This window comes from Carettochelys insculpta, chromosome 22 (assembly GCF_033958435.1).
Source record: "Carettochelys insculpta isolate YL-2023 chromosome 22, ASM3395843v1, whole genome shotgun sequence".
Taxonomy (NCBI): Eukaryota; Metazoa; Chordata; order Testudines; family Carettochelyidae; genus Carettochelys; species Carettochelys insculpta.
In genome coordinates, this window is record NC_134158.1 from 10700748 (window position 1) to 10725414 (window position 24667).

Below are 24667 nucleotides of genomic sequence, written 5' to 3' on the forward strand. Positions count from 1 at the left end.
TCTGAACAATTAACTTTACTAACGAAGGTGAGAAATTACTGGGGCTGGTTGGGAGCCGCACCCCTAGAGGGGACAGGCCCTGCCCCACTCCCTGCCCCACTTTCAGCCAGGCCCTGCCCCATTCCCTGGCCCCTGAGTCAGCCAGTCCTGCCCTGGGCCAGGGGGAGCCGGCACCCCTAGAGGGGACAGGCCCTGCCCCATTCCTTGCCCCCTCAGCTAGTCAGGCCCTGCCCTGGGCCACGTGGGAACAAGCACCCCTTAGAGAGGCTAGGCCATGCCCCACTGCCTGCCCCCGCTGAGCCAGCCACTCCTGCCCTGGGCTGAGGGGAGCCAGTACCTCCAGAGGGGACAGGCCGTCCCAGTCCCTGCCCTGGGCCAGAGGGAGCCGGCATCCCTAGAGGGGGCAGGCACTGCCCCATTCCCTGCCCTGGGCTAGGGGGAGCTGCGCCCCTAGAGGGGACAGGCCCTGCCCCATTCCTTGCCCCCTACCCTAGGCCTTCCCTGACCCACACGCGGCTCCGGGCTCAGGAGAAGAGCTTGCTCATGGCCCGGGCCAGGCGGACATCCCGCTCCCGCGCCCGCTGCCCCACACGCTGCAGTTCCCTGCGGGCGGCAGTGTTGCCCGGCTCGGCTGTCAGCAGCTGGCGGAGGTCCTCGGCCGCGCCCTCCAGGTCACCGGTGGCAGCGCGGGCCAGGCCACGGCGGTAGCGGGCCTTGGTGTGGCCGGGCTGCAGCGCTAGGGCCTTGGTGCAGTTGCGGGCGGCGTGGGCCGGCTGGCCGAGGCGCAGCTGGCAGGCAGCCAGGTTGGCATGCAGGTCAGCCCGCAGGCGGGCGTGCTCGGGATCGAGGGGGGCCGGGCTGGCGGCGATCACCAGCCGCAGGGCCCGGCTGTAGCACCGGGCGGCCACCCCCACCTCCCCAGCCCGGTAGCGCTCGGAGCCGCGCTCCTTGTGCTGAAGCGCCAGCGCCCACTTCTCAGCCACGCCCAGCTGCCAGGGCTCTGGCACCGGGACAAAGGAGGCCAGGTGCACGCCCAGCATGACACCGTCCCCCGCCCGCAGCTCCGCCCGCTCCCCTGGCGCCATGGACTCCAGGCAGGCGTCCACCAGCCCGTCCAGGGCGCCGTCGCCCTCGCCCAGCTCCAGCGTGGCCCAGCGGTTGGCCGGGTACCCCAGGGGTGCCTCCGCCGGCGCCGCCAGGTACACACGGCACAGCGAGCCCGGCACTGGCTTGTCCAGCCCCACGCCTGCCCGCAGCACCCGCTTGGTGAAGGCGCCATCCGGCGATACCCAGAGCGGCCCCCCAGGGTCCCGCTCATCCGGCACCCCGGGGCTCCCCGGCTGCTGCTCCTCCTCCAGCCCCAGGCCCCAGGGTGCAGTGTTGGCCTCCGGCGTCTCATTGGCTGCTCCTCTGGCCTCTGCTGTCCCATTGGTTGCTTCATCAGCTGTGGTCACCCCATTGGCCGCTCCGCCGGCCTCTGCAGTCCCACTGGCAGCTGCCATGGGCTCTGGGGGGGGGGGGATTTCGGGGGTGGTCCCCCAGCAGTGCGGCCTGGTGGATGGGGGGCAGCTGGGAGACAGGGGTCCTAAAGCAGAGAGCAGAGGGATCAGGTCTGAAAGAACCCAGGAGTCTGTGCTGCCAGCCTCTACCCCCAGACACCCCTGTGCCCTGGCTCCTAGCTGTGCCCCTGCGCAGAGAACCCAGGCGTCCTGGCCTCCTCCCCCACCTGCGCTCTCTGTCTGTTTCTTCCTCCCCCAAGCCCCCTCACCCCTCCTGGGGGCTCAGACCGGGATCCAGCCGGACTCTGGGCCCCGCCCCCCACTGCTCCCCGAATGTTGGCGTCAGTTTCTGGGTCCTGGACCCGCTACACTGCAGGCCCCCCCGCCCCCCGAGGCGGTCTGGGGCCCCGGCTCTGACACCCCAAGAACAAGCAGCACATGGGGGCGCTGCTCCCCCCACCCCGGAGCAGCGGATGGCTAAATAGGATGTCCGTGAGCCCCGCGTGGGGGGGCTGGGGGGCGGGGTTCAGGAGCGGGGGAGGACAGGGAGGGGGCAGAGATTGAGAAAAAGGTGCGGGGGCGCAGCGAGCAGTTCTTGGGGCGCCCCGATTTGGGGGGAACGGGGAGGCGGCGGGGGGCGGGGCAGGGCAGAGCAGGGCAGACCTTACCCCTCCTGCAGAGCGCGGAACCCAGGAGTCCGGGGTGGTGCGCAGTGGAGAGGGCTGCAGACTACATTTCCCAGAAGACCCCGCGGTCCACCCTCTCCCCTCCCCGTTGATTTAAATGTCGCTTACGTCACCGCCCAGCTGGGTGCTGCTCCGCGGGCTGTGATTGGGCGCTGGCGGGCGTGGGGGCGGGGCGCGTGGTTCTAGCTCAAAGTGCGGAGGGGAGCTGAGGAGGGGGGACCCGGAGCAGTGGGGAGCTGGGGGTGTGCGCGGACAGAGTGCGGCTTACCACGTGAATTGTACCGCAAAGCTTCTCCAGCTGCCCTCAAAGGAACCCCACTCCTGCACCCCTTAATTCCCCTCCCCCCGAAGCAGCCTCTCCACTCCTGTACCCCCAAACTCCCCTATCCCTTTATCTCTGCTCCCCAACTCTGGGGATTCCCCCTCTCCCTGTTCCTATGGGTCCCTCCCCATGCTCCTCGACCTGCCTCTGAAGCTCCCCTGAGCCAAGACAGGGTGCATGGTGGGATGGAAACATTTGGGGGTACTAGGGATGGGGGTTTGCAGCCATCCCCCCAGTTCCTCTGCAGCTGCTCCTCTGGGCATGCAGGTCCCCCTGTTCCTAGGTGTGGCTCCGCTGTGTACCCCAGATCTGCCCTGTGTCCCCGTCCTCCTTGGGCTTTGGGTATCTTCACCACATGCTCAGTACCCCAAATGTACCGTGTGGTGCTCCGAACGTGGCCTCTCCTTATCCTGCACCCCAAACTTCACCACTTTGTCCCCCACCTGCCCGAGTTTGTGGGGAGCCCCTGTGTGCACCTTCCCTGGCGTTGGCATTCAGCTCCCCAAACAGCTGTTTCTGAGCTGCCAAAACGCTCCAGATTCCTACAGGGCCGGCCTGATGCTGTCCCCCAGATGCCACCAGCTCGGGGCCCAAATTCTTCTCTCTTTGTACAGATTCTCTGTGACCCTCTGCGGCCTTTGTAACCTGGGCAGCCAGGTGAGCCCCTTCTTCCCTGGGGAGCGGGGCAGAGGTGGGAGGAGGGGCCTGGCACATGGGAATGGGAGCTGGGATGCGGGTGGGGCTGGCTGGGCTGGCTGAGGAGAGAAGGGGGGCCAGGGCCTGGCTTGGGGACTCCTCTGGGCCCTGTCCCAGAGCTGAGTTGTGCTGATGGCTTCCGATTTCTGTGCTGACAAGTCTGTTCTGCACGGTGTCCCTGTTGCACTGTAACCCCCTGTTCTCCCTGCTGCTGGGAGTCGCCTCTGGCTTGAGGGGGGGGCAGGGCCTGGGGAACCCCCCCGTTCCATGACAGGGGGAGCCCTCTCAGTGCCATACCCAACCCAGACCATTGTGGAGACTCCCCAGTCTGCTGGAGCCCGACTCTGGGACATTCTGCACCCCAAACACCTCCTAATCTGGGGGGCTCCCCATTCTGCACCCCGAGATCTCTCCTCCCCTTTGCACAAGTCAGATCGCCTGGATTTGGGGGTGCAGGAGATTGCCCCATTACCGCTCGGTGCAGCGGCCCCTGGACACCGGCACAACTATGACGTCACTCTCCGAGCTATGGACTAGGGAGACATCCCAGCGGTGCGTGACGTCACCCAGAAGCAGCGACCAATCGCTGGCGGCAGGAACGAGGTGGGCAATGCCCCGGCTGGCTTTGTGGGGCTGGAACTACAAGTCCCAGGAAGCACTGCGCATTCGGCGCAGGCGCAGTGCGAAGACAGCCGGGTATGGGGTGGGGGGGGCTGCTCTCAGGCAGCGCATGCGTGGTGTCACAATCACTGTGCACCTGCAACATGTGTAGCCTTTCCGGCGCCTTTCCATGCCCACGCATGCGCATCGCAACAGCTGCACTAATCGCCCATGCGCAGTGAGAGGCGCCCGTTTATGCGCATGCGCTGCAGTCCGGCCGCTGCCGGTTTTCCCGTTGTGCGCCTGCGCCCTCTCGCCATGCTGCCTGGGCCACGCCCATTGCCGAGACCCAGCGACAGATGTCACTCGAACCCCGCCTCTCCCACGCTGTGATTGGCTGAGGCGGCGAGCCGAGCGCCGCCATTGGGCCGGGAGGTTGCCATGGCAGCTGGAGGGGGCAGGGCCGGGGAAAATGGCGGCGCTGGCTCCGGAGCTGCTGCTGCCCTGCGACTCGGGCCGCTTCCTGGCGGACAACCTGCTGGGCAGCGAGGACTGGGGTGGGCGGAGCGGGGCGCTGAGGAGGAGGAGGAGGGGCCTGGGGAAAGGGGAGGGGCTGGGTGCTGAGGTGGGTGGGCCCGGGAGTGGGGCAGGGCTGGTGCCCCAGGGGGTGGGGTCTGGGGTGGAGGGGCTGGGTGCTGAGGTGGGTGGGCCCGGGAGTGGGGCAGGGCTGGTGCCCCAGGGGGTGGGGTCTGGGGGCAGTGTGGGGCTGGGTGCTGAGGTGGGTGGGCCCGGGAGTGGGGCAGGGATTGTGCCCCAGGGGGTGGGGTCTGGGGGCAGTGTGGGGCTGGGTGCTGAGGTGGGTGGGCCCGGGAGTGGGGCAGGGCTGGTGCCCCAGGGGGTGGGGTCTGGGGGCAGTGTGGGGCTGGGTGCTGAGGTGGGTGGGCCCGGGAGTGGGGCAGGGCTGGTGCCCCAGGGAGTGGGATCTGGGGGCAGTGTGGGGCTGGGTGCTGAGGTGGGTGGGCCCGGGAGTGGGGCAGGGCTGGTGCCCCAGGGGGTGGGGTCTGGGGGCAGTGTGGGGCTGGGTGCTGAGGTGGGTGGGCCTGGGAGTGGGGCAGGGCTGGTGCCCCAGGGGGTGGGGTCTGGGGGCAGTGTGGGGCTGGGTGCTGAGGTGGGTGGGCCCGGGAGTGGGACAGGGCTGGTGCCCCAGGGGGTGGGGTCTGGGGGCAGTGTGGGGCTGGGTGCTGAGGTGGGTGGGCCCGGGAGTGGGGCAGGGATTGTGCCCCAGGGGGTGGGGTCTGGGGTGGAGGGGCTGGGTGCTTGAGGGGCAGGGCTGACTGCCTCCCTTCACCTCCCACCCCCAGATGCAGCTCTCTACAGCAGCCTGGAGGATGGGGACGAACCCGCTGCCCTCTTCCCCTCCCTGGAGCCCAGTGCCATGGTGAGCTCCCCCACCCCACCTGCTCCATAGCCCTCCCACTGCCCATCCTCCTGGGGCTGTGCCCTATGTACCCCGGGGGCTGGGCTGCCTGAGTGACCCCTCTGTGCTCCTGCAGTTTGATGACAGCTTCGACCTGGGCATGGACACCAGCCCCCTTGAGCCGCCCTGGGACCAGATACCAACCAGCCTCTTCCCGGGTGAGCCCACCCTGCCAGTGCTGCTGCCTGGGGATTGGACTTAGGGGGCGGAGGGATATCTGCCTGCAGTGGGGCTGCCTGGGGGCAGGCGGAGGGGGCAGAGCGATATTTTTTCCCAGTGGGGCTGCCTGGGGGCGGACGAGGAGAGTTCAGAGAATCTGCGAGGGACTATTTTCTAACCCCTTCCCTTCCTCGTGCAGACCTCCAGGTGAAGTCTGAGCCTGTGTCCCCCGCTTCCCTCCACAGCTCGGACGCCTCCCTGAGCCCCGAGCCCCCACGTCAGGTACGTGCCCCCAAGGCCCTGGGAGCTGCCCCGCGGCCCCTGCACTGCCCTCTGAGCTCTGTGCCCCTCTGCAGGCCATGAGCCCGGACGCCGCGATGGGTGTGAAGGCCGAGCACCCCCCGACCCCGCCCTGCATGTTTGGGGATGTCCTGGCCCCCCCAGTCACCACCATCCAGATCAGCCTGCTGCCCCCGCCAGAACCACAGGCAGTCCCAGGTAACTGCAGGGTGGGGAGCTGGCTATGGGGGTGCCCTGCAATTCCAGGCCTCTGAAGCAGGGGGAGCAGGGTGGGAAGCTGGACGCAGGGCTGGGGGCTCTGTCACCTCCAGGCCAGCTGGGTGGTGGGGGACAACAGGGCGGAGTCTGGCCAGCAGGGGCTTGGGGGGGGGGGTCAAGGTCTGGCCAGCAGGGGCCGTGGGGGGGCCCAGCATATCACCTCACTCCGTGACAGGAACGTCGGTGACGCCCATTAAGGTGGAGGCGAGCCGGAGCCGGAAGCCGCCCATCCAGCCGAAACCAGTGGTGATGGCCACTGTCCCAGTGCAGCCCACAGCCACCCCCAGCCCCACCATCCTACTGCAGTCGGTGCCGGCGGCCCAGCCCCAGCCGCTCAAACCAGCCATTGCAGGTACCGGGAACAGGGCTGGGCCTGGCCCCTCTCGGGGCGCCGGGTCCCCTGGCCCAGGGCAGGGCCTGGCTGGCTCGGGGGCAGTGGGTGGGCAAAGGGATCCATTCACCTGTTGGCTCCTGACTGACCAGCCCTCCCCCACAGTCCCAGCACAGTCTGTCCTCATCTCCCCGAGCGACCTGGTGCACCTCCCGCTCTCGGGGCTCCTCAAGCTGCAGCCCCCAAGGAAAGAGGGGCCCCCAGCCAGGCCCCAGCCTGCCGCCCCCAAACCCGAGGCCAAAACCATAGTCCCAGCTCCATGCCAGCTCCGACCCTGCAACCCAGAGATTGACGTGAGTAATAGGGCATGGCCGGTGCCCCTCACTTCCCCCCACCCAGCCGGTGCGCCTCACTCCCCCACACCAAGCCCCCTGACCCGGCCGGTGCCCCTCACTCCTGCCCCATCGCCCGGCCGGTGCCCCTCACTCCCGCCCCCCAAGCCCTGTGACCCGGCCAGTGCCCCTCCCTCCCGCCCCCCCAACCCGGCTGGTGCCCCACACTCCTGCCCCACTGCCTGGATGGTGCCCCTCACTCCCGCCCCACAGCCCCCCGACCCGGCTGGTGCCCCTCACTCCTGTCCCACCGCCCGGCCGGTGCCCCTCACTCCCGCCCCCCAAGCCCTCTGACCCGGCCGGTGCCCCTCACTCCTGTCCCACCGCCCGGCCGGTGCCCCTCACTCCCGCCCCCCAAGCCCTCTGACCCGGCCGGTGCCCCTCACTCCCGCCCCCCTGCGTGGATGGTGCACCTCCCGCCCCCCTGACCGAGCCAGTGGCCCACACTCCTGCCCCACTGCCTGGATGGTGCCCCTCACTCCCGCTCTCCAAGCCCTCTGACCCGGCCAGTGCCCCTCACTCCCGCCCCACCACCCGGCTGGTGCCCCTCACTCCCGCCCCATTGCCTGGATGGTGCACCTCCCGCCCCCCTGACCGAGCCAGTGGCCCACACTCCTGCCCCACTGCCTGGATGGTGCCCCTCACTCCTGTCCCACCGCCCAGCCGGTGCTCCTCACTCCCGCCCCACAGCCCCCTGACCCGGCCGGTGCGCCTCATTCCTGCCCCACCGCCCGGCCGGTGCGCCTCACTGCCCAGCCCCCTGACCCGGTCGGTGCCCCTCACTCCTGCCCCACTGCCCGGCCGGTGCGCCTCACTCCCCAGCCCCCTGACCCGGCCGGTGCCCCTCACTCCTGCCCCACCGCCCGGCCGGTGCCCCTCACTCCCCAGCCCCCTGACCCGGCCGGTGCCCCTCACTCCTGCCCCACCGCCCGGCCGGTGCCCCTCACTCCCCAGCCCCCTGACCCGGCCGGTGCCCCTCACCCCCCCGCCAGCCTCCCCACCCGGCCAGTGCCCCTCAGTCCTGCCCCCCTGCCCGGCCGGTGCCCCTTCTCCCAGCCCAGCGCTCCGGTTGTGTGCCCGCCTGGCGCAGGTGAAGGTGCTGAAGCGGCAGCAGCGGATGATCAAGAACCGGGAGTCGGCCTGCCAGTCGCGCCGGAAGAAGAAGGAGTACCTGCAGGGGCTGGAGAGCCGCCTGCGCGAGGCGCTGGCCGACAACGAGCGGCTGCGGCGGGAGAACGCCCTGCTGCGGCGCCGGCTGGACTGTGTGCTGGGCAAGGTGAGTCGCCCGCGGGCCGGGGCCTATGGTACCACTCCCCCCAGGTCGCCTATTGGTATAGCTCCGTAGGAAATAGCCCCCCATGAATATTCATGGTGCATCCCAGTACCCAGGCATCCCCCATATTGTAACAGCACAGATTTCCAGTCAGGGTGTTTCCCTCCTGCCCTGGGAAAGGCACTTCTCAGCCTCAAGGTGCCCCCTCCTTTTAGTCATCATGATGGTACATCCCATGTACCATGTACCATGAAGGTCGCTCTCCATGGGGGTCATAATGGTATATCTTAATAACAAACAGTACTCCCCCTAGGTAGGGCTGATAATGGTACAGCCCAGCATGGTGGTGTTCCTTTTTCCCCATGGAAGTCCCCAGTGGTTCATCCTAGATCCCCTGCCCCAGGGGGATAATGGTAGGGGCTGTCTTTTGGGATGTTCCATGGTGATCCCTTGGGGGGGGGGGGATATTGTTGGGATGTTCCATGTGGAGGGAGAGAGGGAAACGCACCCTCCCATGTGGGGTCAGTCGTTTCTTCCGGGGGGCAGGGCTATTGTCCCTGAGGGCAAGGGATAGGGAAGTCTCTCGGGACGTTCCATTAGGCTTTGTCTGCGGGGTGGGAGGTGGTTTGTGTTTCTTGGAAGAGTCCACTATGATTTGTGGGGAGAAGGGACTGGAACAGTTTGGGAAGTGCCATTGTCTTCTGTGTAAAAGGGGTTTGCGCCTCCAGTTGGGCTGGTCCAAGAGCGTTTCCTGAGGTAGGGGGCACTGAAGGGCTGATGGGGTGTTCCATGATGAGGGCGATGGGGGGGGTGGCAATTTCGTTTCAGGTAGGAGGTGCCATTACGTGGATGGGCGGGGGGAGATTGAAGTAGGAGCAGCAGGTCAGTGGGATGTACCATCTGAGGAGGGGAGTTGTAGCTCGGAGATACCAATGAAATGGGGGGAGGGAAGTTGGTGAAACCTGCCATCATGGCTATTTCCCTTTGGAGGGGGATCTCTGCCTTTGGCTGGGATGTACCATTATCCTCCATGGGGCAGCCCTGGGGAGGACACCCTAGTAAGGATTGTACCATTTTGACAAACCCCCCCCCCCCTCCTTTCCCTCCAGAATAAGGAGCTGAAGTTCGGCCCTGGGAACCGGAAGGTCGTTTGTGTCATGGTCGTGCTGCTCTTCATCGCCTTCAACTTTGGGCCCGTCAGGTTAGGCCCCGAGGCATTGTGGGTACTGTGTCCCAGCATGCCTTGGGAGCGGCTCCCCAGCCCCCCAGTCACACTCCCTGCCCCAGGGCATTGTGGGTACTGTGTCCCAGCATGCCTTAAGAGCGGCTCCCCAGCCCCCCAGTCACACTCCCTGCCCCAGGGCATTGTGGGTACCGTGTCCCAGCATGCCTTGGGAGCGGCTCCCCAGTCACACTCCGTGCCCCAAGGCATTGTGGGTACCGTGTCCCAGCATGCCTTGGGAGCGGCTCCCCAGTCACACTCCGTGCCCCAAGGCATTGTGGGTACTGTGTCCCAGCATGCCTTAAGAGCGGCTCCCCAGTCACACTCCGTGCCCCAAGGCATTGTGGGTACTGTGTCCCAGCATGCCTTAAGAGCGGCTCCCCAGTCACACTCCCTGCCCCGGGGCACTGTGGGTACTGTGTCCCAGCATGCCTTGGGAGTGGCTCCCCCAGCCTCCCAGTCACACTCCCTGCCCCGAGGCATTGTGGGTACCGTATCCCAGCATGCCTTAAGAGTGGCTCTGCAGCCCCCCCAGTCACACTCCCTGCCCCGAGGCATTGTGGGTACTGTGTCCCAGCATGCCCCTGCAGTGCCTTGGCCTATCTGACCCATATCCCCGCAGTATCATTGAGCAGCAGGCGGTGGAGACGGAGCCGCCCAGCCAGGGGGCTGAGGCTGGGGCCAGGGCTGGGCAGAGCCGCCGGCACCTGTTGGGTGTAGAGAAGGCGCCGGAGGAGCAGCCGCAGGAGCCGGCCCCATCCAGCGTGGGCAAGGCCAGGTTCAGGTAAGGACACGAGGGGCCCTTGAGGGGTCCCGCCCCCTCCCCCCCCCACAACCCCCAGTGACACTGCTCTCCGCCCCCAGGAACCTCACGGCCGCTCTCTCCGGCATGAAGGACCTGATGCTACGGGACCTGGACAAGCTGTTCCTGGCGTCCGACTGCCGCCACTTCAACCGCACCGAGTCGCTCCGGTGGGTTCCCGGCGGGGCCCCCAGCCCACAACCCCCAGGGCTGCCGGTGCCAGGCCCCGGCCTGAGAGATTGGGGGTAACGTCCCCCGCAACCCCCAGGGCTGCCGGCGGCCAGGCCCCGGCATTGAGGGTAACTTCTTATACAGTGCCCGGGGCCATGTGCCCAAGGCTGCAGTGAGGCATTGCGGGTGACCTATCCCGCAATCCCCCTGGACACCACCGTGACCCTCTGCTCTACCCCAGGCTGGCAGACGAGCTGAGTGGCTGGGTGCGCCGGCACCAGATCAACCGCAGGAAGCCCCTGCCCGCCCGCAAGCCAGGGGCCAATCAGGTGAGGCTGCAGAGGCTGGGTGGCTCCACCCACTGGGAGCCCGGCCTGGGGAGGAGCGTGGCAGCTGGGGCCAGGCTCCTGCGGGGTCCCCTGCCCTGACCTTCTGCACATCTCCCTTCCAGGGCACGCCCCAGAGGAAGGCGCCCAGCCCAGCGCGATACGTCCCAGCCAGCCCCCCCCAGCGCCCGGACAGGTAAAGGGCCCCCCTCCCCTGAGAGCCTGCGGGGCTGCCCCTGCGCCCCCCGTCAGCCCCCAGCCAGCTGGGTCTGTTCCCTGGGGCTTGTGTCTGCTCGCAGGGCTGCGCTGGGTCAGCTGCAGGTGTATCAGCGCACAGAGCACGACTTCATGGACGCCATCGACCGGCGGGAGGACACCTTCTACGTGGTCTCTTTCCGCAGGGTGAGTGTGGTGGGGGGCTGCCCCATCGTCCCAAGGCAGCACTAGGGGCTGTGGAGGAGAGAAGGGGCCCAGTGGGGGGCGTCCATGCTTGCCTCTGTCTCATGCTGGGCTGTCTCCTGGCCCCAGGACCACCTCCTGCTCCCAGCCATCAGCCACAACAAGACCACGCGGCCGAAGATGTCACTGGTGATGCCGGCCATGGCGCTGAATGGTACAGTCCTGACTTTTCTGGGCTTTGGGATCTGTGCAGCTGGCCCTGTGCTCCACCCCAGAGCCAGCCGTGTCACACGCTGGGCGTGGGGTCACTACACAGCCAGCCCCACCCCAGAGCCAGCCGCATCCTGCGCTGGGCGCGGGGTCACTACACAGCCAGCCCCACCCCAGAGCCAGCCGCCTCCTGCGCTGGGCGCGGGGTCACTACACAGCCAGCCCCACCCCAGAGCCAGCCGCGTCCTGCACTGGGGAAGGGGTCACCACACAGCCAGCCCCACCCCAGAGCCAGCTGCCTCCCGGCCCTGGGTGAGAAGTCACTACACAGCCAGCTCCACCTCAGAGCCACCCGCATCCTGCACTGGGCAAGGGGTCACTACACAGCCAGCCCCACCTCAGAGCCACCCGCATCCTGCACTGGGCAAGGGGTCCGCGTACAGCCAGCCCCACCCCAGAGCCAGCTGCCTCCCGGCCCTGGGCGAGGGGTCACTACACAGCCAGCCCCACCCCAGAGCCACCCGCATCCTGCACTGGGCAAGGGGTCCACGTACAGCCAGCCCCACCCCAGAGCCAGCCGCCTCCTGCGCTGGGCAAGGGGTCACTACACAGCCAGCCCCATCCCAGAGCCAGCCGCGTCCTGCACTGGGGAAGGGGTAACCACACAGCCAGCCCCACCCCAGAGCCAGCCGCCTCCTGCGCTGGGCGCGGGGTCCGCATACAGCCAGCCCCACCCCAGAGCCAGCCGCCTCCTGCGCTGGGTGCGGGGTCACTACACAGCCAGCCCCACCCCAGAGCCAGCCGCCTCCTGCGCTGGGCGAGGGGTTCTCCTACAGCCAGCTGCGAGTGGCGCTGCCTGACCGCTCTCCCCCCAGAGAGCCTGTACAACGCCTCGCGGGGCGTGGAGGTGATGATGCAGATCGACTGTGAGGTGATGGACACCCGTGTGATCCACATCAAGAGCTCTACGGTGCCGCCCTCCCTGCGCAGCCCCCAGGCGCCCCACAACCGGACTCAGGCGCCCTCCACGCAGGAGCGCTCGGCCCGGGGCCCCCGGGGTCCCCTGCGCTCCCTGCCCTCCGCCCGGCGCCCCCGCACCTTCTACCTGGGGGAGCGTGGTCAGGGCTAGCCCCGCCCCCTGGGCAGCTGGAGCACCCAGCCCCGCCCCCTGGAGCACCCAGCCCCGCCCCTCTGGGCATCTGGAGCACCCAGCCCTGCCCCTCTGGGCATCTGGAGCACCCAGCCCCGCCCCCTGGGGCTGGCCCCGCCCCTCTGGGCATCTGGAGCACCCAGCCCAGCCCCCTGGGGCTGGCCCCACCACCTGGGCAGCTGGAGCACCCAGCCCCGCCCCCTGGGGCTGGCCCTGCCCACCTGGAAGAGCCCCACCCCAAGGGTATTTCTCTCCCCCCACAGCTGGACCACGCAGCCCTGCCCCCTGGGAGGGCCCTGCCCCTCTGGGCAGCTCGAGCACACAGCCCTGCCTCCTGGGGCTGGCAGCGCCCCATGGGTATCCCCCCCCACCTGCAAGCTGGAGCACCTAGCCCCACCCCCTGGAGCTGGCCCCGCCCCTCTGGGCAGCTGGAGCTCACAGCCCCGCCCCCTGGGGCTGGCCCCGCCCCTCTGGGAGAGCCCCACCCCAAAGGTATTTCTCTCCCCCCACAGCTGGACCACACAGCCCTGCCCCCTGGGAGGGCCCTGCCCCTCTGGGCAGCTCGAGCACACAGCCCTGCCTCCTGGGGCTGGCCCCGCCCCATGGGTATCCCCCCGCACCTGCAAGCTGGAGCACCTAGCCCCGCCCCCTGGAGCTGGCCCCGCCCCTCTGGGCAGCTGGAGCTCACAGCCCCGCCCCCTGGGGCTGGCCCCCCCCAGCTGTTGGACACCCAGATACCAGCCCCCACCCCTCCCCTGACAGAGATCTGCCCCTCCTGGGAACAGCACTGCCCCAGGGGAAGCTCCTCCCACCTGGGGAGCACTAACCCCGCCCCCTGCAGACAGGCAGCACTTAGCCCCACCCCCTGATCGGCCCCCTTTGGGAGAATCCTGCCCCTGCCCCACTAACCGCCCTGTGGATATTTATTGGGGGCTCTCCTCTGCCTGTGGGGAGAGCCCCGGCCCCGGCCCAGCCCGGCCCCTTTTGTACGACGACGAATAAAAGCGCGAGGTGTCGGTGAAGGGTTGCTCCAGTCCCCTGGGGGTCCCTGCGCCTGGGGCCGCAAGCGGGGGGGGGGGCACCCAAGGTGTTGGGGGGGATGGAGGGCGGGGGAGATACCTGGGCTGAGGCTGCGGCTGCGGTTGGGGTGGGTAATGGTGCCAGCCTGTCCCCTCATTGGGGCACTCTGCCATCCTTTCCCCCTCTCCCAGCCAGCGCCTGGTGCTGGGGCCTGGCTGTGGAGCGGGGCAGATGGGTGGCCGGACTCCTGCGTTCTCTCCTGGCGCTGGGAGGACAGTGGGGGCTGGTGGTTAGAGCAGGGGCTGGGACCCAGGACTCCTGGGTTCTCCCCAGTGCTGGGGGGACAGTGGGGGCTGGTGGTTAGAGCAGGGGTTGGGAGCCAGGACTCCTGGGTTCTCCCCAGTGCTGGGAGGGCAGTGGGGGCTGCTGGTCAGAGCAGGGGCTGGGAGCCAGGACTCCTGCGTTCTCTCGCGGAGGAGGTGGGTCCCTCCTGGTTGATGGCTTTCGGACGCCCCGCCCCCCCCCCCGGCTGCGGGCACCTGTCTGGTGCTGGCAGTGGGGTAGGACGCGGGCAGCTGGGTGCCCCCAGTACAGCAGGAGTTCTGGCTCCCCCCCACCCTGTCTACAGGGGTAGACCCCTGTCCCAGCCTGCCAGGCGCCACCCCTCAAGCAGCCAGAGCGGCTCGCCACCTGCCAGCCGATCAGCTTGCTGTGGGCAGGGGCTGCTGGGAGTGGGGGTAGCAGTGATGTCACTGGCTGGGTGATGTCAGACGGGCGGGGACAGTGCCAGCTGTGATGTCATGGAGCAGGAAGAGCAGGTGCCTTGGCGCTCCTGGTGCCCCCTCCCTCTGCGTCTGTCTCTGGCTGGGATGAACTGTGGAGGGAAACTGAGGCCCGGGCGTCCTGCTGTGAGTTCCCCGCTCCCAATCACAGGCCGGCCCCCTTTGCACAGCAGCTTTTTTACTCGAACACGTGGCAGTACCTTGGCAAAGCCCACGGCTGGCTCCGTGGGGGGCCAGTGCTAGGTCCCCCCCAGTCTCTTCCCTGCTTGCAGCCAGCTGGTCTCAGCCCCTGAGGCTGGCTCCGAGCATGGGGACCGCTGGGGTTCCCCCATCTGTGCACCGGGTCCCCAGTCCTCAGCTCAGCTCTGCAGGCCCCCCCATTCCTGCACTGAGCAGGCCCTGGTCTCAGCAGGGGTGGGGCAGCAGGGCGGGGGGGGCTCTGAGCGCTGCTCCTCCATGCGCCCCCCCTGCACCCGCAGCAGCAGGTCGAACAACTCCTGGGCCCCCAGCGGGATGGGGGGCTCGCTGCGCTGCTCCTCCAGCCGCTGGCTCTGGGGGGCAAGGGGAAGTGAGACGGGGGGTGGCAGGGCTGTGGGGGAAGGAAGGGAGGTGGGGGGTTGGGTGGTCCTCACCTGGAGGGACAGGATGGTGCTGTAAAGCTCCTCGCCGTGGTCGGGGGGCTCCGGGGGGTGCTGGGGGCCCTGCTCGGCCCCGGGCCCCGCGAACTCGGCCCGTTGGTCGTCCATCCGCCGGGCCTGGGCCGTGGCCACCAGCTCGAAGAACTGCTCGTCCGTCAGCGAGGTGAGCGAGCAGAAAAACCCTGCGGGGGGCAGGCGCGGCTGGAGGGTGCGCACCGCCCCCCGGCGTCCCCCCACGCCCCTCCCACCGAGCCCCCCGGAGCAGGAACCCCCCTGCCTCCCCCCCAGTGGGGATCCCTCCCTGGCGCCGCCCAGAGCACAGACCCCCCCCATCCCCTTGGAGAGGCCCCCCCGGGATCACCTCCGACCCCCAGGCCTGGCGGAGGGCGGGGCTCTCTTACCTGCGCCCCCCAGCGAGCTCAGGGTGGGGGTGGGGGTGGCGGGCAGCGAGTGCCAGGGCCTGGCGGGGGCGGGGGACCGGCGGGGGAGGGGGCAGCGCTGCTCGTTGAGCCGCCGGCTCTGGGAGCGGAAGAGCAGGTCGAAGAGACGCTCCCGGTCGAAGGGGTCCAGGGGGTCGGCCTGCGGGAGAGGCGGGTCAGGACGCCTGGGTTCCCCGGCCGGTGGGAGGGGTCAGAGTGGGGGGAGGGGGTCAGGACTCCTGGGTTCCCGCCCGGTGGGTGAGGGGGTCCGGACGCCTGGGTTCCCCGGCCGGCGGGGGAGGGGTCAAAGCGGGGGAGGGGGTCAGGACTCCTGGGTTCCCGCCCGGTGGGGGAGGGGTCAGACCGCCTGGGTTCCCGCCCGGTGGGGGAGGGGTCAGGACGCCTGGGTTCCCTGGCCGGTGGGAGGGGTCAGAGCGGGGGGAGGGGGTCAGGACTCCTGGGTTCCCGCCCGGTGGGTGAGGGGGTCCGGACGCCTGGGTTCCCCGGCCGGCGGGGGAGGGGTCAAAGCGGGGGAGGGGGTCAGGACTCCTGGGTTCCCGCCCGGTGGGGGAGGGGTCAGACCGCCTGGGTTCCCCGGCTGGTGGGAGGGGTCAGAGCGGGGGGAGGGGTCAGGACGCCTGGGTTCCTGCCCGGTGGGTGAGGGGGTCAGGACGCCTGGGTTCCTGGCCGGCTGGGGAGGGGTCAGAGCGGCGGAGTGGACGCCGGGTGGGGGGCGGGGTTCGGCTGCTCACCTCGGGGGGTGTGGGGGGGTCGCTGCCGGCCGGTTCCCTCGGTGCTGGGGCCTGCGTGGGGTCGCTCCGTCCAGCTGCCTGGGTGGGGAGCCCCAGGGGGTCGCTCGCGGGGGCCGAGCCCCCCAAGGCCGCTGGGTTGGGGGGGCCTGGCCCGGCGTCCTCAGCCACCCCCTGGCTCTCCGCACTTGCCATGGCCTGGAAGAGAAGGGGCCATGGGAGGCGGAGATGTGGGGGGCAGGGCGGGGAGATCGGGGCCCCCTGGGAGGCGGAGATGTGGGGGGCAGGGCGGGGGGATCGGGGCCATGGGAGGCGGAGATGCGGGGGGGGGGGCATTGGCGCCGGCCCCGTGTCTCTCCGGCTGCTCTCACCCCCGCGGGGGGGGGCCGCCCCCCCTCCTCCACTGCCGGCCCCCCGTACGGACCCGCGCGGGGGGAGGGGCGTCCCGGGCCTGAGGGAGAGCAAAGGGGGTTCAGCACCGGCCCCTCACCGCGGCTCCCTGCTGGGCTGTGCCCCACGGCCGCACCCGTCGGGCCCGCCCCCCCGCGCTTCCTGCCCGCGCCCCATTGGCTGCCCCCCCCCGCACAGGATGTGGAGCCCGAGAAGATGCGGTTTGCACAACCCCCCCCCCAGCAGCTTCTCCCGGCGGGAGGGGGGCACCGGCCCTCCGAGGGGAGCAGGGCCCGGTGGCTGGGGGGAGGCTGGGACCCCCAGCCCCAGGGAATCGGGGGCGGGGGACTCCGCATCCCCCCGTGCCGGGAACCCCCAGCCAGGGAGGGGTCCCGAGACCAGGCCCCCCCGCGCCCCTCTGCCGGGACTGGGGGGTTCCGTGGGGCTTCGCACGTGGGTGGCGGGTCCCCGCTGCGCCCCCAGTCCCCCGCCTTGCCTGAAGGAAATGAAAGAGACTTTCCTGCAGCGTGCCCCGCCCCCAGAGAACCCAGGAGTCCGGTTCCCAACCCCTCCCCCACTCACACCCCGGGAACCCAGGAGTCCGGTTCCCAACCCCTCCCCCACTCCCACGCAGGGAACCCAGGAGTCCGGCTCCCAACCCCTCCCCCACTCCCACGCAGGGAACCCAGGAGTCCGGCTCCTAGCCCCGCCCCCATCCACTAGGCCCCCGCCCCCGCGCCGGGCGGCTCCATCCTGCGCCACGATCCCGATCCTGGCATGGCAGTTCCGGTCCCACCGGCCCCGTCCTGCAGCAGCTCATGGCCATCACCGCGCAGCCTGGACGAGGCGCAGGCCACGTGCCCCCCCGCCCCCGGGAACCCAGGCGTCCGGACCCCAACCCCTCCCCTCCCCTCCCCTCGGGAACCCAGGCGTTTGGACTCCCAATCCCCCCAGCCCGTTGCTGAACTCCAGTGTCCGGGCCCCTCCCACACCGGAGAACCCAGGAGTCCTGGCTCCCAGCCCCTGCTCTAACCACCAGCCCCCACTGCCCTCCCAACTCCGGGGAGAACCCAGGAGTCCTGGCTCCCAGCCCCTGCTCTAACCACCAGCCCCCACTGCCCTCCCAACGCCGGGGAGAACCCAGGAGTCCTGCCCCTGGGGCGGAGGGGATTAGTGGGGAGTTCCTGGGGGACCCTGGGGGGGGTGGGAGTAGCTGCCCCCCCCGCTAGACCCCCCCAGCCCAGCCCCTGTTTGGGTGTGCTGGCTCCTGGCTGCCCTCAGGCCTTGACAGCCTCAGCCATGGGGGGCTGGGACAGCTGGGGCTGTCTGGGGGGTGCAGTGGGCCCCATGCACCCCACACAAACTGTGTGCATGTGTGGTGGGAAGGGGGGTGAATATGCAAGTGCACATGAATGTGTGGTGTGAGTGTTAGTGCACATGAGTGTGAGATGGGGATGTCAGTGTGAGTGCACACGAGTGAGGTGGGAAGGATGTGAGTGAGTGCATATGAGTGTGAGGTGGGATGGGTGTGGGTGTGAGCGCACAAGTGTGTGGGGGAGGGACATGTGTGAGTGCACACGAGTGTGAGGTGGGAGACGTGTGAGTGAGTGCACACAAGTGTGAGGTGGGATGGGTGTGAGTGCACACAAATGTGAGGTGAGATGAGTGTGCGAGCGAGGGACATGTGTGAGTGCACGAGTGTGAGGTGGGAAGGATGTGCGTGTGAGTGCACACAAGTGTGAGGTGGGACGGGTGTGGGTACGAGTGCAGGGAGGGACATGTGTGAGTGCACATGCATGTGAGGTGGGAAGGACATGAGTGTGACTGCACACGAGTGAGGTGGGACAGGTGTGGGTGTGAGTGCATGAGTGTGAAGTGGGAAGGATGTGTGAGTGCACACGAGTGTGAGGTGGGAGGGGTGTGAGTGCACGTGCATGTGAGGTGGGAAGGATGTGTGTGAGTGCACACAAATGTGAGGTGGGACAGGTGTGGGTGTGAGTGCACATGAGTGTGAGGTGGGAGGGGTGTGGGGTGAGTGCACGAGTGTGCAGGGGAGAGACGTGTGAGTGCACACAAGTGTAGAGCGGCTAAAGGGCCAGGCCTGCGGTGTTGGCCCGACCAGTCAGAGCCCTGCACGTGGGTTGTTGGGGAGGGGGCTGCTGGGGGTGAGTGAGTGGAGAAGACACCTGGGTACGGTTGGGGCAGGGCCTGGTCCCGGCTCCCGCCCCTGTCGCGAGTGGGGCCCTGACCCACGGCTGCCGCCCGCCACCCACCAAGATGGGCCCAGGGGAAGGTCACACACAGGGCAGAGTGGGCGTCTGGGTCTTTGCACGTCTGGCAAGTGGCACTAATAGTGACAGGCACATGCGCGTGCCCTGGCAGCGGGGTGCTCACCCTCTCGTAGAGCACAAGTTATGTGAGGTGGCTCCTGTGCGTCGCACATCAGTCAGGGTGTGGGAAACAAGGGTGGTCGTGAGTGTGCAACATGCCAGAACGGTGCCCGGGAAATGGGGTTGCACACACGTGGCTGTCGCACGAGTCAGGCGTGCAGCCATGGAGGTGTTTGCTCACCACCGTTGCACGTGAGCTGGAGGTGGGCTGTTTGTTGGGGGGGACGGTTGGAATGGCACCCTGGGGTGCTCTCTCTCTCTCTCTAACCCCTGCTCCTGTTGAGGGGGCCCCTTGCCGGGGTGACCATTAGCTCTCCCAGGGCCCCCACAGCCTAGGGGGGCACCCCAGGAAGATAGAGGCCTTGGGCTGGCAGTACCCCCCCAGAGTGAGCTGGGGTGACCTGTTCAAGCACAGACGGGGGTGTGCAGTGCGGCCTGGGGAGGCCCCATGGGGGTCGGGGGCCCCCCACCTTGTACGGACTTTGCTTAATAATAAAATCTGTTTTTCCAGCTGGCGGTTATTTCTACCCCCTGCAAGGGAGGGGCCCTGCCCCCAAGCCTGCAGGGGGTGTCCCCACGGAGCTCCGACCCCCCAGACGCCATACAGCCACGTCGCTGCTGGTCTGGCCCAGCCCCTCTTGTGGGCAGGGAGCGCCTGGGGGTCCCCCCGTGGGCAGTGCTGCTGGCGGGAGCAGCTGGGGGTCCCCCCGTGGGCAGTGCTGCTGGGGGGGGAGTGCTGGGGGTCCCCCTGTGGGCGGTGCTGCTGGCGGGAGCGCCTGGGGGTCCCCCTGTGGGCAGTGCTGCTGGGGGGGGAGTGCTGGGGGTCCCCGTGTGGGCGGTGCTGCTGGCGGGAGCGGCTGGGGGTCCCCCTGTGGGCAGTGCTGCTGGGTGGGGAAGCACCTGGGGGTCCCCCCCGTGGGCGGTGCTGCTGGCGGGAGGCGCCCGGGGGTCCCTTGGGCAGGGAGCAGCCTGCAGCTCCCAGCTGTCTGCCCGCCTTCCCAAGAGCAGTAGGGGGCTGTGCCATGCCGCAGGGGACCCAGGGGTGGGACACGTGACATCCAAACTGGCTGCCTGCCCCACGGCTGCCCTGCCCCCCACACCCAGCAGCCCCCCAGGCCCCTGGAGCGCCCTTGGCCCCAGGCTGTTTGCCCACCCGGCGCCTGGGGTGTCAGCTGGCCCCTGTCGGGGACCTCCCAGCCGCTGGCACTGGGCGCAGCCTGCGAGGAGCTGGGGTGACTGCCCCTTTGGGGCTCCGGTTTCCTGGGGCTCGGCCCCTCCACACACTTCACCGAGGGCTGCAGTCACCCATCTTTAATTACAGCTGGGCGCGTACAGTGGGAACCCTGCGCCCCCAGTCACCCCTGTGGGGCTGTTCCCAGGGTGCCCCTGCTTCCTGGGCCTGCCAGCAGGGGGTGCTGCAGCACGGCGTGTAAGGGGGCAGCCCCCCAAGTCCAGAGGTGCCCCGTGGTGCAGCGAGCCGGCCCCGGCCGGGGGTCAGACGCTGAGGAGCCAGAAGAAGAAGAAGATGGCGATGAAGAGGAAGAGTGAGTCCTGCCAGCTGGAGGGGCGGGGGGCCCCCGCGTCATCTGGGGGGAGAGAGGGGAGTGAGCGGGGCTAGGAACCTGGAGGGGAGGGTGGGGGTGCTGGTGTCATTGTGGGGGGGAGGTTGGGAACCTGGAGGGGAGTGGGAGGCGCTGGTGTCATCTGCTGGGGGGGTTGGGAACCTGGGGGGGAGGTGCTGGTGTCGTCTGGGGGGGCTGGGAACCCGGAGTGGGGGCACTGGCATCGTCTGGGAGATAATGGGGGGGCCGGGAACCCAGCCGGGGCCAAGCACCGGCCTGGCTGCGGCTGGAGGGGCGGACACGGCAGGAGGTGGGGGGGCAGTGGGGGAATCCGGGGGGCTCAAGGGGAGGTAGCAGCAGGGGTGGGTCTGGGAGACTGGGGGGCGGTGGAGGGGGCAGGCCAGGGGGCCATACCTGGTCTGGCTTCAGGTCCCCGCAGCACCGTGGTGAAGACCCCGAAGGGGAAAGCCCCGATCCCAAAGGCCATGTGGAAGCCGGTGTCGGGGTACATGGGAGGTGGGCCCTGCACAGAAGCGGGGTTATCACCCTGGGGGCGTGGCCCTGTGCGGGGGGGGGGGTTATCACCTGGGGGCGTGGCCCTGCGCGGGGGGGGGGGGTTATCACCTGGGGGCGTGGCCCTGCGCGGGGGGGGGTTATCACCCTGGGGGCGTGGCCCTGCGCGGGGGGGGGTTATCACCCTGGGGGCGTGGCCCCTGCCCCTGCGCGGGGGGCCTGTGGGCAGCTGGTGGCACAGCCTCTTGGGGGGTACACTGCGGGCAGGGCCGGGGTGGTTAGCCCATGGGGGGTGAGCTCCTACTCACCCCACGGGTCTCAGGCTCTGGTCGCTGCCCTCGGGGCCGAGGAGGGGTCTTCAGCCTGGGGAGGACAGAGAGTGTGGGGGATGGACCAGGACGTGCCCCCTCCACCCCTCCGCTCAGTTCTACCCTGGCCCCTCCCCGCCGTACACAGGTCCTGCCCCCTCCCCAGGGGACCCCCGACCCAGGGTCCCACAGGCCCTGCCCCTCCCCAGCCCAGGGTCCCATTCAGCCCCGGCCCACACCTGGGGTCCTGCTGGCTGGCGCTGCCCCGGCCGTAGAGGGGGACGACCTTGTCCCGGCTGATGCCGGCTTTGCAGACTGGGCACTCCTGGCGCTCAGGGCGGGTCTCCAGCCACTGGGGGGGATGGGGCAGGTGAGCACACAGCCCCCACTCCCATGGGGCTCGGGGCACACTAAGGCCCCGGAGCATCATGGGAAGTGGGCAAGTGGGGGTCACTGAAGGATCAAGGGAAAGGAGGAGCCTCCCCCCCACCCTGACTCACCTGGTGCAGGCAGGGCCAGCTGAGAGAGAGAGGGGGGAGAATTACATAGGTCCTGCCCCCAACATCCGTCCCCTCCCCTGCCTCCCCGCACCCACCACCCAGCCCTGCCCTGCCCTGCCCCCCACCCCTACAACCTTCCCCACCCCTCCCCCAGCCCTGCCCACACCCTCCAACCTGCCCCTCCCCCTCTACCGGGCCCTGCCCCCCAACTCCGCCCCCACCCCTCCAATCTGCCCCTCCCCTTCCCTCCACCGGGCTCTGCCCCCTCCCCCCAGCCCTGCCCCCATCCCTCCAACCGGCCCCTCCCCCGCCCTTCATCTGGCCCCTCCCCTGGCACCGCCCTTTCCCCACCCCTTCAACCTGACCCCGCCCCTTTATCTGGCCCCTCCCCTACACTTTAACCTGGCCCCGCCCCTGCGCTTGGCCCGGCCCCGCCCCCTCCTGACCCCGCCCCGCACCAGTACAGGTGCCCGCAAAGGCCGATCACCGCCTCTCGGGCGGGCTCCAGGCAGATGTTACATTCGAAGGCTCCGCGGTCGCGGTGTGGCCCTTCGGGGCCCCCGTCCGGGATCCCCGGGCCCGTCCCCGCCGCCATCTTCCGCTCGCGGAACGGGGCACGCCTCCGCCTACTCTTTCGTAAGCCGATTGGTCGTCGCGGCGGCCAATCACCGCTCCCGCTCGCTCACTGGGCGCACGTGCTCTCAATCAGAGCAGCCGAGGGGCTCCAATAGGCTGTCGCTCAGCTCGTCCCTCAAGCGCCTCTCACGGTTCTGCTGGCTGTCAATCAGCGTGCGTGCTCCGCCTATTGGCCAATCCTGTTCGGAGAGCTCCTCCAGGCGGTCCGACATCGCCGGTTTCTATTGGCTTCTTCCACTGTCAATCAGATGGAATCCATTATGTGATTGGCTGACTGGGAAAAGAGGCGGTCACAGGAGCTGAGGAAAAAAAACATCTTGATTGACAGCACAGCTCGAACCGATCACCGGAGTGGGGCGGGCGCTCGTTGAACACGATGTATTCTTATTGGCCCCTTTGACTGTCACTCTAAGGTCAGGCGCGCTAATTGGCTGTGGAAGGGCACTGGCCGGGCACAGGTGGATCGACATCCCAAGAATCCAATCAGCGTCCCCTTAGCTCAGGGGCCCAGACGTGACAGGAGGACGGGCCTGGAGAGCGGGGCCCCGGCGGCGGCGGGGCACTTCCGGTTTGCGGCCTAGCGCCCGGGGCAGAGCCTGGTCGATGCCCGCTGTGCAACCATGGCAACCGCCCCACCTGTCACGCAACCATGGCAACCGCCCCACCTGTCACGCAACCATGGCCACCGCCAGTACCCCACCCAGCCACCTCCCCAGGGCAACCTCCCATTCCAGTGTGGCCACTGCCACCCTGTGTGTCACCACGGCAACCGCCCATCCTGCCGTGGCAACCGCCCTCCCCTGCCACGGCAACCGCCTTCCCCTGCCACGGCAACCGCCCATCCTGCCACGGCAACCGCCCTCCCCTGCCTCAGCAACCGCCCATCCTGCCACGGCAACCGCCCATCCTGCCGCGGCAACCGCCCTCCCCTGCCACGGCAACCGCCCTCCCCTGCCACGGCAACCGCCTTCCCCTGCCACGGCAACCGCCCATCCTGCCACGGCAACCACCCTCCCCTGCCTCAGCAACCGCCCATCCTGCCACAGCAACCGCCCATCCTGCCGCGGCAACCGCCCTCCCCTGCCTCGGCAACCGCCCATTCTGCCTCGGCAACGGCCCTCCCCTGCCACGGCAACCGCCCATCCTGCCGCGGCAACCGCCCTCCCCTGCCTCGGCAACCGCCTTCCCCTGCCACGGCAACCGCCCATCCTGCCACGGCAACCGCCCTCCCCTGCCTCAGCAACCGCCCATCCTGCCGCGGCAACCGCCCTCCCCTGCCACGGCAACCGCCCTCCCCTGCCTCGGCAACCGCCCATCCTGCCACGGCAACCGCCCATCCTGCCGCGGCAACCGCCCTCCCCTGCCACGGCAACCGCCCTCCCCTGCCTCGGCAACCGCCCATCCTGCCAAGGCTACCGCCTTCCCTGCCACGGCAACCGCCCTCCCCTGCCACGGCAACCGTCCATCCTGCCACGGCAACTGCCCTCCCCTGCCACGGCACCCGCCCATCCTGCCATGGCAACCGCCCTCCCAGGGACATTGTCACAGCAGCTGCCCCGGGAACCCCATCAGGATCAGGATCCCCTGGCGCCCCCCCGCCCCCGTGCTGCCCGGACAGGTCACCACAGCGCTGGGGGCTGTGGATCGGAGTGCCCGGGAGCAAGGGGGGGCGGGTTTGTGTGCCTCAGTCGCTCCGGTTCCAGGCTCCCCCACTGCAGCCCAGGCCGGTGTGGGAAAGGCCCCTGACACCACCCAGCCGCCTTCAGCGGGTCTGGACCACAGACAGGGAGCGACTGGGGAGGGCCCAGCAGCATCGCCCCCCACTGCCCCAGCCAGATCACCGCCCGGGTGGATGCCTGGGCGCCCCAGCCAGGGCAGCGATGCAGCTTCTCCCACACGGGGACCCCGGGGGAGAGAATCCAAGGAGGAGGGTTTGCCAGCAGGAAGGAACCAGCCGAGAGCCTCTCCGAAGCCCGAGTGGCCGGCGAGCGACTCTCCGCTGGAAGCCAAAACCCGACGGGCAACTTGGGCCAACAGCAGACGCTGAGGCGGACGTGAGGGAGACGCTCTGCCCTGGGCTGGACACCCTGGAGGGGAGGGGATTGTTCTCCTGGGGGATCTACATGCCCTGCGCCCCCTCCACTGGCTTCGCCTGTCCCCAGCCCCCCAGCAACTCCAGCCCCCGTCTGTCGCCAACCCCCTGGCAACTCCAATGTCAGCAGATGGGGTGGGGGGGCAGATGGGGTGCAGGGGGCGGGGGCAGATGGGGTGCAGGGGGCGGGGGGAGCAGATGGGGTTCAGGCAGGGGGAGCAGATGGGGCAGGTGGGGGGCAGATGGGGGCAGGCAGGGGGCAGGGAGGCGGGGGGGCAGATGGGGTGCAGGGGGGCAGATGGGGTTCGGGCGGGGGGAGCAGATGGTGCAGGGGGCGGGAGCAGATGGGGCAGGGGACGGGGGCAGATGGGGCGGGGGGAGCAGATGGGGCGGAA

The 24667-nt window shown here is 69.2% G+C and overlaps 4 protein-coding genes across 5 annotated transcripts; 1 reads left to right on the plus strand and 3 right to left on the minus strand.

Moving 5' to 3' along the window:
- Positions 1 to 1523, minus strand: FKBPL (FKBP prolyl isomerase like). Its single transcript, XM_075017675.1, has one exon. The coding sequence runs from the start codon at positions 1500 to 1502 to the stop codon at positions 525 to 527; it is 978 nt and encodes a 325-aa protein (XP_074873776.1). The 5' UTR covers positions 1503 to 1523; the 3' UTR covers positions 1 to 524.
- A 2718-nt stretch (positions 1524 to 4241) lies between these two features.
- Positions 4242 to 13287, plus strand: ATF6B (activating transcription factor 6 beta). The gene is made up of 16 exons (XM_075017633.1): positions 4242 to 4360; positions 5165 to 5241; positions 5357 to 5438; positions 5639 to 5721; positions 5796 to 5937; positions 6173 to 6349; positions 6494 to 6681; positions 7811 to 7996; positions 9103 to 9194; positions 9838 to 9999; positions 10080 to 10187; positions 10430 to 10517; positions 10640 to 10710; positions 10814 to 10916; positions 11043 to 11127; positions 11999 to 13287. The coding sequence occupies exons 1-16, from the start codon at positions 4276 to 4278 to the stop codon at positions 12250 to 12252; spliced, it is 1983 nt and encodes a 660-aa protein (XP_074873734.1). The 5' UTR covers positions 4242 to 4275; the 3' UTR covers positions 12253 to 13287.
- Positions 13288 to 14238: 951 nt separating this feature from the next.
- Positions 14239 to 16364, minus strand: GPSM3 (G protein signaling modulator 3). Its single transcript, XM_075017695.1, has 5 exons — positions 16253 to 16364; positions 15885 to 16079; positions 15115 to 15292; positions 14708 to 14895; positions 14239 to 14626 (listed from the first exon to the last, which is right to left on the minus strand). Exons 2-5 carry the CDS (start codon positions 16074 to 16076, stop codon positions 14435 to 14437), a joined length of 750 nt encoding a protein of 249 aa, XP_074873796.1. The 5' UTR covers positions 16077 to 16079; positions 16253 to 16364; the 3' UTR covers positions 14239 to 14434.
- Positions 16365 to 19957: 3593 nt separating this feature from the next.
- Positions 19958 to 22215, minus strand: RNF5 (ring finger protein 5). 2 transcript variants are annotated; one of them, XM_075017709.1, is made up of 6 exons: positions 22003 to 22185; positions 21545 to 21563; positions 21284 to 21396; positions 21045 to 21099; positions 20638 to 20746; positions 19958 to 20247 (listed from the first exon to the last, which is right to left on the minus strand). In XM_075017709.1, the coding sequence occupies exons 1-6, from the start codon at positions 22137 to 22139 to the stop codon at positions 20156 to 20158; spliced, it is 525 nt and encodes a 174-aa protein (XP_074873810.1). In that variant the 5' UTR covers positions 22140 to 22185; the 3' UTR covers positions 19958 to 20155. The 2 variants fall into 2 exon arrangements, with proteins under 2 accessions (XP_074873810.1, XP_074873809.1); XM_075017708.1 differs by lacking the exon at positions 20638 to 20746 and having other exon boundaries at positions 22003 to 22215.
- Positions 22216 to 24667: the final 2452 nt, after the last annotated feature.

Bases quoted from the DNA above. Each gene is read 5' to 3' on its own strand.
- FKBPL (XM_075017675.1), bottom strand. From the start codon at position 1,502: ATGGCAGCTGCCAGTGGGACTGCAGAGGCCGGCGGAGCGGCCAATGGG.
- GPSM3 (XM_075017695.1), bottom strand. From the start codon at position 16,076: ATGGCAAGTGCGGAGAGCCAGGGGGTGGCTGAGGACGCCGGGCCAGGC. The intron at 14,896-15,114 runs GTAAGAGAGCCC...TGCCCCCCGCAG, and splicing joins GAGCTCGCTGGGGGGCGCAG to GGTTTTTCTGCTCGCTCACC. The intron at 14,627-14,707 runs GTGAGGACCACC...CTTGCCCCCCAG, and splicing joins GCACCATCCTGTCCCTCCAG to AGCCAGCGGCTGGAGGAGCA.
- ATF6B (XM_075017633.1), top strand. From the start codon at position 4,276: ATGGCGGCGCTGGCTCCGGAGCTGCTGCTGCCCTGCGACTCGGGCCGC. The intron at 5,938-6,172 runs GTAACTGCAGGG...ACTCCGTGACAG, and splicing joins AGAACCACAGGCAGTCCCAG to GAACGTCGGTGACGCCCATT. The intron at 9,195-9,837 runs GTTAGGCCCCGA...ATATCCCCGCAG, and splicing joins TTCAACTTTGGGCCCGTCAG to TATCATTGAGCAGCAGGCGG.
- RNF5 (XM_075017708.1), bottom strand. From the start codon at position 22,139: ATGGCGGCGGGGACGGGCCCGGGGATCCCGGACGGGGGCCCCGAAGGG. The intron at 21,100-21,283 runs GTGTGGGCCGGG...TGTCCTCCCCAG, and splicing joins GCCAGCCAGCAGGACCCCAG to GCTGAAGACCCCTCCTCGGC. The intron at 20,248-21,044 runs GTGAGTAGGAGC...CTCTCCCCCCAG, and splicing joins CAGAGCCTGAGACCCGTGGG to ATGACGCGGGGGCCCCCCGC.